Source organism: Lolium perenne, chromosome 7 (genome assembly GCF_019359855.2).
Source record: "Lolium perenne isolate Kyuss_39 chromosome 7, Kyuss_2.0, whole genome shotgun sequence".
NCBI classification, from domain to species: Eukaryota; Viridiplantae; Streptophyta; class Magnoliopsida; order Poales; family Poaceae; genus Lolium; species Lolium perenne.
This window is the reverse complement of record NC_067250.2, coordinates 62697090-62715284: the sequence shown is the minus strand read 5'-3', so window position 1 is coordinate 62715284 and position 18195 is coordinate 62697090. Positions and strand designations below refer to the sequence as shown.

Sequence of the window (18195 nt, the reverse complement as noted above, 5' to 3'; positions counted from 1 at the left end):
TGGTTGATGCCCTCAGGGATAATTTTTGTTTCAGCATATATACTTCAGTCCTTATATGCGTTATTTACTCCTTGGTGTTTTGACATGGCGCGGGATGGTGGTGAACAGTTTCAAGGTGCAGATGAGCTTCTTCTTTTGTTATTGATCCCACCTGGTGAGATTTGTACAACTCCACTTTGTGGCATAGGTTTGGTCTATATATACGATATATTCATGGCTTGATTTGTAAGGTGGATATAGGATTCCTGTTATTTTACAACTAACAGCGGCAAAACTATTTAGGAAGGTGTATAGGATCCTTGCTAATCTATTCAGGTGGGGGAAGACATTGAAGCAAAACAACAACAAAAAAATGTATATGCTCTCCCTGGTTATTTTGTTATGGGAGGTAGTCAAGTTCCTTTTGGCACTGATATTTGTATACCCTATTGAGATGTATCTTATGCCTAGAGGGAGTGCGCATACCTGAAATTTAATACTTTAAATTGCAGGTTGTATGACAAGGGTGACAATGATGACAATGATGACATGTGGAGCCTTCTGTTCTACAGGAAAACCCATTGTTTATTTCCTGTAAGATTGCTTCTCTTATTTGCACCTATTTTTAATACATGATGACCATTGGTTCTTATTGGATTATAAGGTAGCTGCTTGTGTTGTTCATATTGGATTCTGGTTTGTTATGGATTTGTCCATTGCTAAGTATCAACCCATATTTCTTCTTAAACAGGAGAAGAAGCTTCTGCCTATTGTTGCTGAATATGTAGACAGTGAAGCATTGAGCCCCATAATTTCTAATAAGCTTCGTGCAGGCTATGGTCAGTGCTGAATATCTTTTTTTCCTTATGCCTAATAGTTGACATAATCTGTTTATCTTATTCAAGATGGAAAGTACGTTAGTGAAATCAGAGCTCCTGATTTTGGAGAGAGATTTCTAGCTTATATGATATTGTTGTCCTTATACTGGCTTAAGAAAGTCAATTCCAAATAGATATTACCCCATATCTATATCCTTATATATTTATCAGATAATTGTGTTCACCTCAGTTTTATATTTACACTTGACTGGGATTTGGTCATAACTAAAGAACTTGGAATGTATCTTCAACTTTAAGCCTAATCATATGCTCAGTGCTTTGAGAAAAGGTAAAGCATTTTGTTGGTGCTAAATTGCATTTTCTGTTTCAGGCCTTGCGGAACTAAACTTCTCAGTAACACAACAAATATCAGCTTCCTAAAAAGCATAAATTGTGAAAGCTTGAATATGCATGTCTATTTCTAATAAAAAAAAGGTGGTTTGTGTTGGCTCTTATAATAGTCATTTGTAGGCTTGTAGGGACTAACGTTTCGAGTTGCGCAATGTTGTTCTAAGAATGACACTACTAATTTGATTGCTGGCATGGACCTTTTAGAAAGTTTCTAAAATGACTGAATTGATGCTTATAATCTAATAACTACTATACTAAAGGTGAACAAACATCTTTTTTCACAGATTTTTGATTTACTTTTTGGATTAACTCTGAGCTAACACGTGTGTTTTGGGGTGATTGATTACTGCATGTTTCTTTGCGTGTACCGTTTTGGTGCTGTCCAAGAATTTAAGATAGGTTCAAATTTATTTAATGATGCATTGGACCTTTGGCGGTGAGATGCTCTGGGGTATCAGCAGTGTGGCCATAGCTGCGTTCATCCTAAGATGGTGGTGGGCCATGGAGCAGTCCGCATTTGATGGGTTACACGCTCTGGTTCCAATGCACCGCACCGCTTTGACCATTTATTTTCTAGATAGATGGCCTCCATCTATCTTCTTCTCCACCGGCCCAAGGTCCTTCTCGATCCCCCCACGCCTGTACTGGCCTCCCCCGCCGGAGCTCTCCTTCCTGATCCCCCACTCCTCCATGTCCTCGAACTCCCATGTGAGCTCCTCTCTACCCGCCGCCCCTCAATGACGGCGCATACCAGGAGCAGGTCACGCACGTCCTTCGGTCCACTGCCTCCCTCGGCGGGCTTCGTCCGCTCCCGCTCGCCGGCGGTAAGCTTAGGCGACGCTCGGTCGTCCCTGCTTAGATTCGTGGCCGATCCTGCGTGCATGACGCCGGAGAAGCCCGGCTGCCGCCCAACAGTGCTGCTCGCCTTGGTGGTCGCCGCGCGTGCCTCCACGGCGAAGACGCCGATTGGATCGAGCGAGCAGCCCGTCCCCTCCCCTTCTGGCAGTGCAGCGGGGAGCAGAACCACGTGCTGCCAGGGGAGCGCAGGCGCAGGCGTAGCAGGTGCTTCTTGCACTGGTGGGTCATGGCGGCGTTGCGGCGGCGAGGTGGCGCTGTGGCCTAGGGTCTTGATCGGCGCTAAGTGGTTTCAGTTTGAGGATGCTGGATGCGGGACTCAAGTGTGGATGGGGTGCGCCATGTCGAGCCCATCACTGCCATGCCCTCCCCTGCATCCACACATGGCGACGACGGAGACAACCGCATGGGTCCTGTCCCCACCAGCGGCACCCGCGTTTGCGGCCTGATGGAGAAGGAGAAGGATCTGCTGTTGTCGCCGGAATTGCAGCGCAGGTATGTTTGCCTCCCCTCCCTCCGCTCTCTCTCTCTCTCTCTCCCATCCTCGCTGTCTCTCATCTTCTATTTCTATTTCAGCAGGCGGCAGCGGCGGCGAAGATGCAGAGGGGGCGCACTTCCACCGGAGGGTCCATGAATCCCAGCGAGCGGCGGCCGTGTCATCTGGTCGCGAGTGCGTTCTCCACTCCACGGCGGACGACAACATTAGGTTATGCATCGACGGTTTGCACAATTCTGGGAGCGCACGCGTCCGGCTGCAGCAACAACTCTGCATTTTTTTCTCCTTTTTCTTTGTTTGACCGCCCGTTCATCTTCTTTAGAATCCTTCACCGGCATCGCAGCAACCAGGTGATTCCCCAACTCATCTCGCCTCCTAGAACATCATCTTATCTCCCTAATTTGACATATGAGCGCTCAATTTATTTTTCCTTTTTTCCCCTCTCCCCTTAGTCCCTCCCGTAATCCGATTAATATTCGTTTAGGGAGATTCATGAGTTTCACCTACCAGATGGATGTGTGCACCCTTCACAATCTGCGGGTAAGACAACCAACGAACGATGAAAAGTTGGCATCAATTTGGTTTCCTGAGTGTCCATAGATGAAAGCGTGCGGCTCCCAGGAGATAAAGTGCCATACTATCTCACGATTGATTGTCTAAACGTTTTTGTTTTCTATACCAAGTGCATCTTATTATTAGTTGGTTGGTTTCTTAGGAAATTAGTTAGCGACAAGTGCATATTATTACTACTTCTGGACTTCTGGTCACCTTTTACCATTGTCACTGTCGGTATTGCGATTCTTTTAGTCCTGAAGAGAAGGTAAAAATAGTTGTGGAACATCTCCTTCCTAGGGTATTTGAACAACACTGACTAGATTTGAGCACCAGCAAGCTATTACTACTCCTCCAGAGAGATATCATACTGACGTATTTCAATGCTTTGGTTCCTCTGACCCTCTACTCTTCCAGTTCATCTGCAGCGTCACGCCTCTGGTCAACTCAGCTATTGGATAAGCAAAGTATGCCGACCATGCTTCACCTTTCTCAGGCGATCACAGGTGAGCATCAACGCTTATGGATATATGTTTGAAGGTTGAAATCTTCCAGGATGGTTCTTGATCTAGACAATGCTTCTTGCTTCCAAGTTAAACCAGTTTGGCTTTCATAAGTACATTGAGCTTGGAATGCTCTTCAATCTGTACATGCTCATTCTGTATTTCTCAAGGGAATGTTTTCCCTTCTTTAGGCTAGCTTCCAGCTATTATATGTCAAGTGATGTTCATTGCAATTCTATATTACATAACCTTTAAGATTAAATTCGTGACCAATTCTGCCAATTGTGTCCGGCAATTTATAAATTTGGTGATGTGCTTAGCTCAGCTAATTAAATCGTTACCTGATATTGTTTTGAAAAATGAGTATGAACATTGAATTTTTTGCTATTTCAGGAGATACTTCTATTTTCGGTTGCGGCTCTAATATATATCTCTAGGTTATATTTACCAATTGAAGTACTCATGCCATGATCTATCCTCACACATATGTAAAGATTCTTCTCCAAGTAGTTTATTGAAATAATGTGCCGTTGTGATGATGTAAGATATTTCTTAGTAGAGCTTCAAACAGTTCTTCGTTTTATTTTATGTTTGGTAATACATGATTTATAGCTGACAAGGTACCGTAGCTGAATTGGTAGACTTTGTTGGAGATTCTTACTGCTCCTCACAAGGTCATGCTTATGTTCTAATGCTTCCATTTAGTTTGCTAAAGTTTCCGAGAACTGGTCATTATATAGTAATAGTTAGAAGGTTACATTAACAATACCTTGGATAGGTTCAGTGATATAAATTGTCAACATATATGCTCGGTGTGGATTATGTATTGACCATTGCATCTGAATTTCTGAATGATCGCATGCCATTGTTCGGGTCACATCTTCCTTCGCTACAATGTGAGCTTATTTCAACTCTGGCCTCAAGTTGCTCCCGTCATTGCCTCCTCATAGATTGTTTAATTGATTATTTAAACCTTTTTTTCTTATTCTTGATAGATAAGCTAGCTATAGGAAATATGCTTCTAGATTCTCCATGTTCCAGTAATGGCAAACACATTCGTTTATGGTTATACCTACTGTGCTTTTCTTTTGTTTTCGATGAAAGATGATAGGTAGAACAACTGCTATGTATCTTTGCACTTTGTAGGAAAGAAGGTAAGAAATATCTCTTTTGTGACGAAACACTTTCAAAAATCTCCTTTTTATGATGACATCATTGAATAAGACCTAATGGAGTAAGGTGCATTTGTTTTTTGATGACATGGCAAGGCCAGGAAAAGAGTTATACATTTACATTCGCTTTTAGAAATTCCCATATTGACTAATATGGCTTATCGCGGGTTCTTTCCCACTGACGCTTTACACTTCTTTGTCTCAGAAAATAGTTACATCATGAGGAGACAAGATATTGGCCAATAGAGCCATAATGCGACCCGACCATTCTCCTGGTACTTTACTCCTAATACCAGCTCCTGAGTGGATTTTCTCAAACATTTGATAATTCAGTACTATATTTGAAAGTCACAACTATAATCTCACATTACATGCACTATGATTAGTTACACACATAAAAATATGTCATTAAAGTGTGGTGCATTGGTCTGCACTTCCATGATGTAACAGATTTTGTGTCGTTCCTTTTCTCAATTGAGGTTGTTAAATTCTATGTGATTTGAGGTTCTCGAGCCATAGAACACTGGTATTATCCAATGAGGACACACAAACATGTTCAAGACGGCTGGTCTCATTCCCTACATAGATTCTACATAATTTCAAATTGTGGATTGTTTTTTGATAAGAACTGTGGATCTTTCCATGAATATTTGAGAATTGTGCTTCTATTCAGTGTATTGCCTTTTCTCATGTTCTTTTTCGTAAGTGAGTAATTTCAAGGGTGAAAAGTGTGTTGTCAATGGTTTTCCTTTGCTTAGCCTTTCTCATCATTATTGGATTGTTATGTTTTGTATCCTTTGCTGTATAGAGCTGAAAGGGCAAGTGACATTTATTCATAGTACATAAGCACAGTTATGAGTCATACATGCATGCAAAGAAGGTACGTTAGGAGACATCATATCTTCTAGATAGGATTTTTTTTGTCTTGCTTTGACTTATAATAAGCTATGCTCGGAAATTCTAGCTTTTACACTCATGGGTAGTAATATTTACATTTGAATGCAGCGAGGGATGTCTTGTGGTGACAAGAAGATGGTTTCTGGTAACAATTCCTTTTTTTGGAGTTCAATTCAAAGGGGATGTGAGAATGAATACCTAATCAAGCAACTGGAGACAGAACAAAAAATAGTTCAGGTTTTGCAATAGTGTCTAGGAAAAGTTGTTGTGGTATACAACAAATATGAAGGGTTTTGTGTGTTTCAGAAAACCTCAAGAGAAGATGATTGAGTGTACAGAACCATGATGAGAAGAGTGCTAAACCACAAGTTAGAAGGTAGCTATATCAAGACGAGAATTGTTCTCTTCAGTTTTGGTGCTATTCTGAAGCTTGCTATTATTTCGTACACATGGTTCATTACTTCTATTGGTTAAGTGTAATCTTAAAATTATTACAACCATCGTATTATTACATAGTTGGCGCGGCGTGCCGCCGCGCCCATCCGTGCTAGTTCATCTTAGAGCTAGCTTTCATAAATGCTCAAATATGTTTTGTAGGAAGTTGCATATGTTGTTCAGTGTTCACTCTCCTTGCATCAGCATTTTATGTGGTTAATGGAAATGCATGTAGGTTACAGAATATAAGGATAACACATCTTTGATGTAGTTAGAGATAATAGAGCAATTGGAGAGAGCTGAGCAGGTTACACGCTTGTCTCTGTATATTTTCCTTATAAATAAAGAAAGTAATTAATGTAAATAACATAGGAAAATTGAAATTTCTCCCAGAGATAACATCCAAATATTTTGGTATTTTTGCAATCGATATTCAGTTTGTGCTCTGGATTAATCTGCAGGGAAGGCTCACAATGTTGCTGCTCTGCCTCTTTGTCCTCTCTGGCATTCAACAGGAGGAGCACAGGCTGCCTCCTAACCATATCAGAGGACGATGTCTCTGCCGCCGGAGTAGAGAAGAACGAAGACATCGAGACAGGGTGAGCAACTGACTGCCCGTGCAATTCATTTATCAATCATAAAACATGTTAGAAATTTAAGAATTTTCGTCTACTATTTGTTTCATTACCTATGGGTTTCAGTAAGTACTGGATATTTTTCACCACACCTGAACACTGAACAGCCATATTATCGGCCACCTGTTCTCCATCACCGGTACTCTGATAACAAGGCTTATAAAGCGTGAGCGAGAGCTAGAAACGACGCCTCAGAATAATCGTTGGGCATTTAAAAGGGTAGCCTACAGTTTTTTTGTAAGTATGCTTTAACATAAGGCTCATCATTGTTTTGGTGGAATCATACTTTGGTGGTGGAGGTATTCTTTTGGTTGTACTCCCATTTTATTTTTATTATCACATTGTAGGTTTTACCTGCTCTTCGTATATTATCATTACTAGAATACCACATTCTTTATTTTGAGTTAAATTTGATTTACTTTTCTGAAATGGTACATTGCAAGCACTGTGCACCTTCGCTAGACTGTCGACAAGTGAGAGAAACATCGCTTTCCTATGTTTAGAAGATAATTTAGCACAGTTTCATCATGAATAAAGTGCTCCACCAGTGAGTTTTTCTGTCATCAGGGACCCAGGGAAATGTGCAAAGCCCTCCCTCCCTACCCCGGAACCCTGCCCATAACAGCTGGTACTGATTCTAATGGTGGTGCCACCAGATTGCTTCCGTTGCGAGGTGTAGGCCTGCAGTATTTGAACAAGTTAACTTTGTAAGTGCTAAGCAATTGGCTGGTTTAGCATTGGAAGAAATAGGTATGACCTACACCACGTAGCTAAATTTACTTAACATTCCAGGCTTTCTATGTAAACCACTTAGACAAAAGAATTCAGGATTTTGTAAATGAAAATTTCAACCAAGATTTAGATCATTGCACGCTATTAGACATCACTTATGTGGTGAATCATCTATTTTTTGATGTTCTGAAGAGTGGTTTAAGTGCAAGTCATATAGCCTGTAATTAGGGAGCTTGAGGAGGTGATATTCTTAACTCTCGGCTTCAAGTTCCAATCAAATCAATCAAACTTGAATCTACACAGAGTAGTTGTAAGGTATTCTTGTACTTATATTTGACCCAGAACAGATAAAAAGTTTAAGCTATGCGATGTGTTTAGGTTAGTTAAAAGCTGGAAAGTCAAAAGTTGCTATCTTTGGTTACATTTATTAAATGCTTACCTATATGAAGACACCTACCTAAGTGAACATGGCTCAATACATGGAGGTGGCGTTTTGGCTCATAGGAGCAAATGCTCCCATTATACAACATAATTAAAAAACAATTTTAAAAATGTGAAAAAATTCTGACATAAATTTATCGTTGTATATCGTGACATTCTATGTTAGTGCACAAATTTTCGTGGAGAAACAACATTTTGTGTGCCGTGTACAAAAAAGACAAAAAAAAATGTCGTGTACGTAGTCGTGTTATAGCATCAAAATTTGTCTTTTTTTTAGGAGCTACAGAATTTTTTAGTTCTTTTTGAAAACTTGTGTACAAACATAAAATGTGTAGATGTACATAAAAAATTATTTTAGAATTTTTGGACACTTCGAAATGTAGATTCACGCAACGGGAGCAAATGCTTCTATGAGCCAAGGTGAATATACCTCAATACATGTGCTTCGGTTTGCTCATCAAATTTTCTATATAGGATTGTGTGGTTACGAACTTACTGTGATTGTTCGACGTTGTGTTTTCAGGGTCTAGAGGATTAGTGGAAACTTGCATCCTACCTTGTGAGTGTCCACCGTATGTGCGCAGACACACATTGATTCACGGCCGAGCTACAATGATCTGCTACTTTTCCCAATTTCATGTAAGACTAAGACAGTCGCTGTTCACGTGCAGTTAATTGATTTTATTTTTTGATTCAAGTGTTGTACTACTTGTATTCAGGACACAAGACCTATTATATGATGGAGTTCTATATGTAAGAATAGAGGCATGAAATAAATATACAGGTTTTTTTTATGATCAACGCTGCTATAGCTGTCATGTAATGGAAGAAATATCATGTTTTGTCGCTTTTGACATGCCATGTTACCGCCGCTGTTTGATAGGTTAGACTGAATTTATGCAATTTTGTGCTGATTCCAGTAATCATGTTAACGATATCATCTTTGTTCAGCTTACTATATAATGTTTTATAAAATGTTTATCAATGCAAAAATATGGTGAAAATTGTAGTTTTATTTAAATTATTTCATTATTTCAATTAGCCATATACACTAATTTATCATGTACATACTTTGGATGTCTGCTCAGGACTAACAAGCTCTTGGTTTTTATTAGCCTCAACTAGGGATACAAGCTGTAGTATGATCAGAAGCACAGCAACGCACACCACAACACGCACCCCAGCTATGCCCCTAACTAGACCTACAACCAATACCTAACACGTCCTAAGAGACTTCTGAAGCAGTGCTTCAGGAACGACGGGCACGTCGTCCTCTCCTGTGGCTTGTGGATGGAAAATGAGGCACCTGCGAAATTTTATTAGGGGAGACCCCGGTGAGACACCCAGAAATTCGCTCTGCGGGGAGTCGAACTTGGGCGGGTTGGAAGGCCAGTGCCTTGCCCAACCATTGCGCTGTCGTGCGCGTATGAACAAGCTCTTGGGTTGGGTGGAAAGGCAGCTGAGCGACCAAGCGAGTGCTATTTTATCTACTATCATTGCATTGGTGACTTCCACCCAGCTCCTGGTATTTTTGGAGGTTCACTTTTTTATTTTGTGGGTCAGATCATCTAGAACAACAGTTAGCCAACTGAATTTGGTTGTGGACAGTGAATACACGACATATACCGCACACTTGTGTGATCACCTCCCTCGCCTCATTAAGCCCTGCACTCCATCTTGAGACCCACTCTGACGAGAGTAGTACCAGGTAACACATGACACTTCAGCGCCCCTTTCTTTGCTTTCTTGGATATGCACGTTTGGTATCTGGGTGGTAAGTAGGATGATAATTAAGCTACAAGTATAATTATGAGGATATTCCAGACTATAAATACCTGAAGATATTGTTTGGAGACCTTTTTATTCGAGAATGTTCCTTTCTATTTACATGTTAAAAGATAAATTATTGCATCACAATCTTTTCTAAAAACTACTCTTTGGGACACTTCTGATGGGTTATTATCTATGTAGGATTCCACTTTGATTATGTTTATGGCTGGACTATTCTTAAATATCAGCAGTCACAGGGGATCAATCTTCGACCACGTGGTATTGCCAGTATATGTGGTGCTAAATGTCTGGTAGATGTTCCAGTTCTGGTGTTTTACGTCGCTGCAGCAGGACATCTCGGAAACATGTCTCCAATTGCAAGTTTTTAGGTAGATGTTCCTATTCTGGTGTCGAGAATTAAATGCAAGGATACCATGTAATATTAACTGTATATCATTTCCATGTATTTGATACAAAGAAGTTTTAGAAATGGATTGTTGCTTATTCTTCATTTGCTGTTTGCACATGATTGATTTCTATAGTTGTTCAATATAGCATTTTAAAACGTGCTAATAATCTTGGAATGTGCCGAGGGGTATGTATAAATTGTCAGCTGATCCTGTGGTGGTCTGCTTTATAGACTGTTTTCTCATTGCACCGTATTGTTACGCCTGGGATCTAATCATCATATTATTTTGCACCGAATCTAATATGTTTGGAATTTCAATACGATATCATATGTTGGTAGCTCCTTCATCATCGTTATTAGAGATAACATTGGCATGAGCTCCACGGGGTCGTGCGCCAAGGCGCACATTTAAATCTAGTTCTTTTTAAGTATACTAGCAGAAAACCCGTGCGTTGCTACGGTGTCACATTCGTGTGTCGATATCCCATGTGTTGCAACGGAGGAGAAAAGCTGCATTTATACCTTATTGCTGGCAGAGTGATAGCATGATTGCAACATCGGTGACCCTCAACAGCCAGCGTGAAGCTGGTAAAGTGCGTGAGTATCACCACCATGACCGAAAACTCGTATTGTGCATAGCTACTTTTGCCACCAGCAGCCCCCTCAAAGATAATCTGTCGATTGCCATGGTCGCTCCTGTAGCGGCATAGTAGCAAACATCACCAATGAGACTACAAATCAATTTATCAATTTTTTAATTACATTGTATTAGTTTTTTCTATAATTAATGTAGGAAGATGATATGACAATTTAAGCATTTATATTGGAAAAACTAATCTCTACCTACAGAACACACTTAAAGACAAAGAAAAAAATACAAGAGTTTAGAAAAATGTGCCGTGCAAGCGAATTTCTTTTTTTTTTTGACCGGGGCTACGGCGGGCTTACGCCAGCCTAAACAACTTTATAGAACGAAAAAAACAGGGGATCATTACAACTGTTTTAGAGTGTGGGGGGGGGGGGGGGGGGGGAAGCAGGAGGCATGGGGGAGGTTCAAGGCGGGTCGAAGTGCAAGCGAAAATGACGTACAAAGAATCAAAGATACACACGGCTCTTGTATTGTATGCATGGAGCTAAGATGATAGCACCTCACCTGCAGTGCTTACCTCGTTATTAACGATCGGCAGATTGGAGAATTGTAGCTTGGAGAAAAATCTCGGCCGGGGGGTTAGCAGATTGCGTGTGTCCTACATGCAGCTCGCCAGCATTGCCACCAGCCAGCCTCCGCGCCGCGGCCTTACCTGAGCTATTTTTCTCGGGCTCGAGCGCGTCCGCACTGGCTTGGCCATAGCTAATTTGTCGGTTTTTCCGCTGGCGCGGCCGATCATGCATTCGATTTTGTTGGTCATGGTGAGCCGCCGCGAGCGTGGCCTCCTAAAGCAGTCCGAAGTCATATCACTTGTCGTCGCTATCCGCCTGGACGCCACCGGCGCGCCGATCGTGCGTTCTGGCCATGGCGATCGAGCCGGCCGTGGGCGTGGCCTACTTAAGCAATTTCAATCCCACCTCGTCCTTGTAGTAGTTATGGCACTGATTGTCGCTGGCCTTGGCGAGCCGCCGGCAGCGTAGCTACTCGAGCAGCCCGATGGTGCTGAAACCATGGATCAGATGCCGACGACCTCCAAGGTTCCTACTGAATCTAGATGGCCTTCAACAACGGCGTCCGGGACCTCCGTTGCAGACGGAAATCTGCATGTCGAGCTTCGTGGCGAGCGAATTCCGTCGAGATCGTGCGATCGATTTGGTGGGACTTTTTTTATAGGGTTTATGTGGATCACGGGGAGGCGATCGATCGATTGCTTTTATAGATCACTAGACCATGATGGCGCGCGTTGCTGCGCCCGTCTATTTTCTCAATATAATGTTAGATATTTCTACACATATATGTCACATGAAACAAGGAAATTAAAATACAATAGGGACTGCTTTCAATCGGAGGACTCCTTATTCTAGAGGATAATATGATAAAAAATGTATCAGTGTACATATGTCTACCGCAACTGTTAGGTTACTAGCATAATCTTGAGATTATCATGCATTGGCTAGAAGGCTTAGCTGCACCTTAACCATACTCGAAGGTAAGAAGGTAACTCTATAGACAATGCGTGATAAGTAATGAACAGTTTCCTTGGATGGTGAGAGCATAAACACATACGTCACCTTGTGCAATCTTGATTTGTCCTATGTAATTGTCCCTAGCTGATTGTTATGGAAGCTCGTATTTCCTTGGCCACCACATGTGGAGACTTTGCTCATGATTTTACTGCATCAACATCAGTTTGGCAGTTCATTAGCAGCCTCCTTGGATGCTGAAAGCATAAACACATGTCATCTTTCAAGGTCCTCATTCCTCACTGAGCGACTGGTGACTATCGTGAGAAGTATTGTAGAAAGCCGAGGACAGTGAGGTCATACATAGTGTCCAAGATATATTAGCTGGTTGGAACCGACAAAGGCCTTGTTCATAGGACATATAGTAACAAGACCCCCACCCACACACACGCGCGCACGAGAAATCAAGATTTGAATGTATACCCAAACTTCATGTCCTTTAATTGTCAGATCCTCACATAATGTCCTATTTGAATAGGATTCAGGGCTATAGATTTAAATCTAAAGTAGAATTCCTTAAATCGACAAACATCATGTGCACAAGAACTAATATCTAACTGCTGCAGACGTATAACCAAAAAAAGAAGCAAACCTTGCAGTACACAATCTGCGTCATTTGCATGTCTCGTTACTCCTAGGAAATTATCAGAACTTAGCCATTTACCCCTTTTTGAAAAATAAAAGGCCCATTAACATCTGATCTGTAAAGTGGAATGGAACACACATAATCCAGTAGGGAAGGATTGTTTTCCACTGAAAGGATATGAATTGAATGATTCACAAAAAAAAGGAGATGAATTGAAAGTAATATCGCCAGTATAGTAGATAATCTGTATAGTGACACAAGAATGATTAAAAACTCAGCGCTTTCCTCTGTTACTAAACATGGACAAAAACCTAGCAAATACATAACTATACTACTTAATAACAAATCAGAATTTAAAACTGTGTATTGTGTATGGCTGTGAAACTATCTGTACTAATACTTGAAACTTGGAAAAAATAGACTTCCCTAGTTTGAGTCATGTGTATATGCGTGCATGCTTATTTGTGTACCAATATAATAATAAAGTACATCACGTTAGTGCATGTTAATGCTGGAGTAAAATTGATCACTCGTCTATAAGTAAATAACAACTATTATATCATGTGACTTAGCTTATTTCGAAGGAATGTGCACAACTTTATATATTTGAGAGCATGGAAGTGGTCTTATTGGCGGTAGATGATTAAGTAAAATGCATTCGAATATGTCAAGCATGTATTTGAAGGTTTTGCATTTAATGAATCTGTATTCTTTATCTGTAAATAAGACATTCGAAATTGAATTAACCTCACGCACACATTCCATTTTTTCCCATACTGCATGATAATGATATTGTATTGTTACTTGGTAGTAAATGCGAGTAGTTTCAACTGAAAGCAGGAAACAACCGGTAGCTTAATTTTATAGAGGAGGGATGTATCTAAGAGACATTAACTCACTACAAGGGAATTTTCTAAATTTGGCATGGTCAGCTGAAAATTAACCGAGTGGATTGCAATAATAAAACAGTTTCTTTCAACCTATCTTTTGACATCTAGGAAGAGCTTGTCCAACGGGGAGTATGCCATGCATAGAAAAATTAGTACACAACTAAAAAGCTGAAGTACTTAGATTGATGAATGCAGACCTGGAATGTTCTCTTCGACACATTCAGCTGACCCAGTCTGGAGAATGAACACCGATCTATGCCGGTTCTTGTGCTTGTACATCAGGCCGTAGCCGTAGCTCCTCCCCCTCCTCACTTGAACTCTGTGTTGCACAATGGTTGACGCGCCATCAACCCCCAGCAGGGAGTTCAACCGTTCCTAGCACTGCAGGTGTCGAAGACCAACATGAAGCCAGCATAAGACATTCCAGTGAAAAAAAGGGAACATATAGGATGAAGAACCAACCTAGGCAAGAACGATGGCTGCCAGATGAACCTTTAACTGCTATTGGCTTTGGTTCACAAGACATTGAACTGGTGATGATAGCACTATATATAGTAGAAAACAAAACCAAGAGATATTTAGCCGTAAGTAATACAAAGACCTTACCAAAGCAAACAATCTGTAAATGATGCAGATGGAGGTCATGTAATAAGCTTGAAGGTTGTATCTGCATTGCGAACCTCAAACATTATACAGTGGACAAAGAGATGTTGACCACTTGAATAACCAAAAAAAAAGCTAATCAAAGGCATGTGCATCTAGAAGTGTGAAACTAAGTACTGGTGAATGAACAAACATACAGATTCCATTGCATTCATAGCGATGTACTTAATTAACCTCTGTTGCAAAAATAAAATCTAGATTTCAGATGTGCATGTGGCTGGGATTTAGTAGCTTTTCAAAGTAATAAACCAGGAAAATTACTGGTCTTGGCTCACTTATGGATAGAACAGAATTCTATACCAAGGTGCCCCCTCTACAATCCGATTATGTTGCACACTCGACTATACTGCTCATGCAATCTGCTGCATACAGCAAAAATAATAACTGACAATATCATGGCATGAATGATTCGCATACATACTCTAACCAGTCATACGTACGTACAAATAGATACTAAAGCATGAAAACATAAGGTATGTCACTACCAGCAGACAGTCTAACCTGGCCTGGCCGGCAACCATAAGGAATTGTCACGCAAGAAATTAGAAATCCCCAATTCAATACATCAGCCCAGCCTCCAAGAGTGAACGAGTTGACTGGAAACAGCATGGAGCCATAAACAGTCCCAGCGCAAAATGGATACCGGAGAGACATGATAAATTACACTGAACACCATAGAATCGTTGGGCGGAAGCCCAGCCTTGGCTGACAAAGTTGACCGGAACCAGCATGAACACTCCCTGCACAAAATGGAGACTGGAGAGACATAATTGCAGTGCGGACACAATAGAATCGTTGTGCGGAAGAGGGGAGAATCGATAATAACCCCCCCTGTTGGCATGACTTCTCTGCTGAGCCCCTTTTTTTGGCTGCCTCTGTTTTAACCCTCCGTATCAGCATCTGTTCTATCTAATGTCCCCCTTTGACATGGTTAACAAAGTTGACAGCATATGATAGTCAAATATAAATAAGAATGGACCAAAATACCCATCAGTTTAAAAGACACAGGGATACACAGAAATTTCAAAACTGCTACAGCTGTGCCATGTTTCAAACCAGAAAAACAGTATAATTCCGCTACAGCTGTGCCATATTTCAAACCAAAAAAGTTGTATAATTCCGCTGCATACTTGTCATCCACACAAATAGACATCAAGTAACATAGTTTCATGATAATATGACAGCAAATAAGTTCAACATGACAACATAGAGCATAAGTTCAACTGACACCAAATTCTAGTGAGTTTACCCTCACGTACACATCAAAAGGAAGTGTCTTTGCACCTCACATGCATAGGAAACTAAGGAAACTAAGGTAAGGATACACTTTCTCAGATGCATCAAACACCTTCTGCATGTGATGTTCATATTCTTCCAGCCTATATGCCCTAGCAGCAGGCCACAACCGGCCAAACACATCACCATGAAAATATTTCTGAAAATTGTGCCACATATGCCTAAAGCACTCACGCTGCTCAGCTTGAGGAAAGACCGTTTTAACAGCATTTTCAAGGCCTTTACAAGCATCAGTACAAACAGCCAATAGAGGAGGATCCCCAATTGCCTTCTTCACTTGATTCATGAACCAAGACCAATTATCTCCATTTTCAGACTCAATAAAGCCAAATGCTACCGGAAACATCCAATTGTGACCATCTAAAGCAGTGACTACAGCTAGCTGACCATTCCATTTGCCATTTAAGTGAGTTGAGTCAATGCTAATATACGGCCTACAACCATTAAGGAACCCATCTATGCAAGGCTTGAAAGCAATAAAAAGTTTGCTGAAATGTACTTCACCTTCGGTTGTGGTTGTATCAATCTCCACAATACTCCCTGGAGATCTCAATTCTATCTCGGCCTTGTAGTTGAACAACATTCTGAAGCTTTCTTCCCAACTTCCATATAAGCTTGTTGCTGCCTTTTGTTTCCCTCCACACCGTTTGGTAATCAAGTGTAACATGATGCTAATCTTGCAAATCTTTAAGTATCTTCACAGCGCCAATGGTTGGATCTTTCTTCAACATAGCTGCTGCCTTGTCGGCCACCCAAGATTGACATGTCATGCTAGTTTTTTTCCCACTAGTTGAGCTACAAATGTGCTCAGTTTGATGCCTCACAACCTACAACCAAAATAGTACAGATCAAAAGGTTATTACCATGGCAAAAGATGAAACACGAAATAAATATACAAATCTATAAAAAGGTTATTACCATCACACAATTTCCATCTCTCTTCCAAGTTGCAGTTAAGGACCAATTGCAAGGTTCGCCCTTTATAGATTCACCTTTACAAAAAGCCCGAAACCTTTTTGGCTCATTTTTCTTAGTGCCATATTCAAACTCGCCATTGATAGCGAATTGTTTTATAGCCTTTCTGAATGCATCCATATGAGGATAAGGAGTCCCGATCTCCATTGTTGGGTATCGTTCATCCCATGAAATAAGTGGCTCCTCTGGAGCTTTATCATGTACATCAATAGCTACCTCTTTCGTCTCATGCTCATCATAAGCAGGAGTAGGAACGACAATCGGACCAGGCTTAGTTCCCCTTTCATCCACATCCGTTTTTAAACCCAACAGAGTGAACATCGCATTCTCATCCACCGGTTTTTCATCCGGGATACCCTTATCATCCCCATCATTTTCAGGTTCGATCACAAGACTTGACCAATCAACAATGGTACTAACACTGGATTGATTAGAGTCAAGCACAGACATTGCATCAACCCTATTTAATATAGATAGAAAAAATCAGAAATTGCACACAGCAAAACTCACACATACGACAACTAAAACGAGGGAATATGATGTTACCTTTCTAGATCCATCACACCCCTTCGTCAATCCAGCCCCTCCCACTCAAATCCCCATATCAATCTCTCTCAGCACCTAGGGTTTGTATGATTTAGACAACCAGAAGAACAAACGAGCCGACACATGGGGCAAACTGGAAGGGGAAGAGAGCTTGCCATACCTGGGTGCAGCAATGGAGGGTAGAGGACGGGAGAAGATGGGGCGGCAGGGGCAGAGGCGGCGGGGGAGAGGAGCAACACCCGCGGCGGCTGTGTCTCGTGCGAGCGAACAGAGAGAATAGGAAAAGAACGACCCAGGAACGAAGGGTCCTGCTGGGTTCGTGCCTTTGGGGAAATAAGGTGAGGGCAGTTTGGTCCTTTTCTACACTAATTAGCCTAATTGACTCTATTAACAGTCAAAACAAACTGTAACAATGTAAAAGGGGGTTAAAACAGAGGCAGCCAAAAAAAGGGGCTCAGCAGAGAAGGCGTGCCAACAGGGGGGGTTATTATCGATTCTCCCGCGGAAGAGAGGATTGTAGAGAAAATTTTGCAGAAAAGATGAAGATAGAGAGCTAATAGAGGAAACCTAGCCGAGAACCCTAGCGGCTCGAGGATCTGCAGCCGGTGGGGAATGGTGAGGACAATGCGACAAAACATGTACAAAAGGTTGAACAGAATTAGATATAGGCAGCGGAGAAGTAACATACCTCGAAGTTTCACCCCCCGGCGAGCATCGCTCTTCAGCCACCATTGTTCGAACTTCCTACGCCACCGGATCGGCTTCAATCTGCCGGGACGCAGCAGGCAGTTTCAGGATGTACAAATTGTTTACCCGTGTGGAGGGAGCCCACTCAGCAGCCTGGACGCCATGCAAATTCCGCTGGATCCGGCGCCGTCTCCTTAGAAGAAAGGAACATTTAGGCTACTGTATAAATCTGGCCGAAATCGGACTAAAAAGAACAAACAGATGCGGGACTCTGT

The 18195-nt window shown here is 41.4% G+C and overlaps 1 protein-coding gene and 1 long non-coding RNA gene across 22 annotated transcripts; one reads left to right on the top strand and one right to left on the bottom strand.

The window, feature by feature from the left end:
- The first annotated feature begins 506 nt into the window (after window positions 1-506).
- LOC127317294 (uncharacterized) lies at window positions 507-10203 on the top strand. Of its 5 annotated transcripts, XR_007861029.1 has the most exons (7): window positions 507-573; window positions 731-818; window positions 6580-6717; window positions 7321-7503; window positions 8450-8565; window positions 8646-8809; window positions 9898-10203. It is a non-coding gene; the product is annotated as an uncharacterized lncRNA (long non-coding RNA). The 5 variants fall into 5 exon arrangements; XR_007861030.1 differs by lacking the exon at window positions 7321-7503; XR_007861031.1 differs by having other exon boundaries at window positions 6580-7503; window positions 8646-8710.
- A 1885-nt stretch (window positions 10204-12088) lies between these two features.
- Window positions 12089-17522, bottom strand: LOC127317293 (uncharacterized). Of its 17 annotated transcripts, none has more exons than XM_071823458.1 (8): window positions 17394-17522; window positions 17234-17308; window positions 16631-17147; window positions 14918-16539; window positions 14216-14298; window positions 13951-14134; window positions 12870-12943; window positions 12089-12474 (listed from the first exon to the last, which is right to left on the bottom strand). In XM_071823458.1, exons 2-4 carry the CDS (start codon window positions 17245-17247, stop codon window positions 16384-16386), a joined length of 687 nt encoding a protein of 228 aa, XP_071679559.1. In that variant the 5' UTR covers window positions 17248-17308; window positions 17394-17522; the 3' UTR covers window positions 12089-12474; window positions 12870-12943; window positions 13951-14134; window positions 14216-14298; window positions 14918-16383. The 17 variants fall into 17 exon arrangements, 15 of the variants coding, with proteins under 15 accessions (XP_071679559.1, XP_071679560.1, XP_071679558.1 ...); XM_071823459.1 differs by having other exon boundaries at window positions 12089-12428; XM_071823457.1 differs by adding an exon at window positions 14360-14420 and having other exon boundaries at window positions 12089-14134; window positions 14216-14261.
- Window positions 17523-18195: the final 673 nt, after the last annotated feature.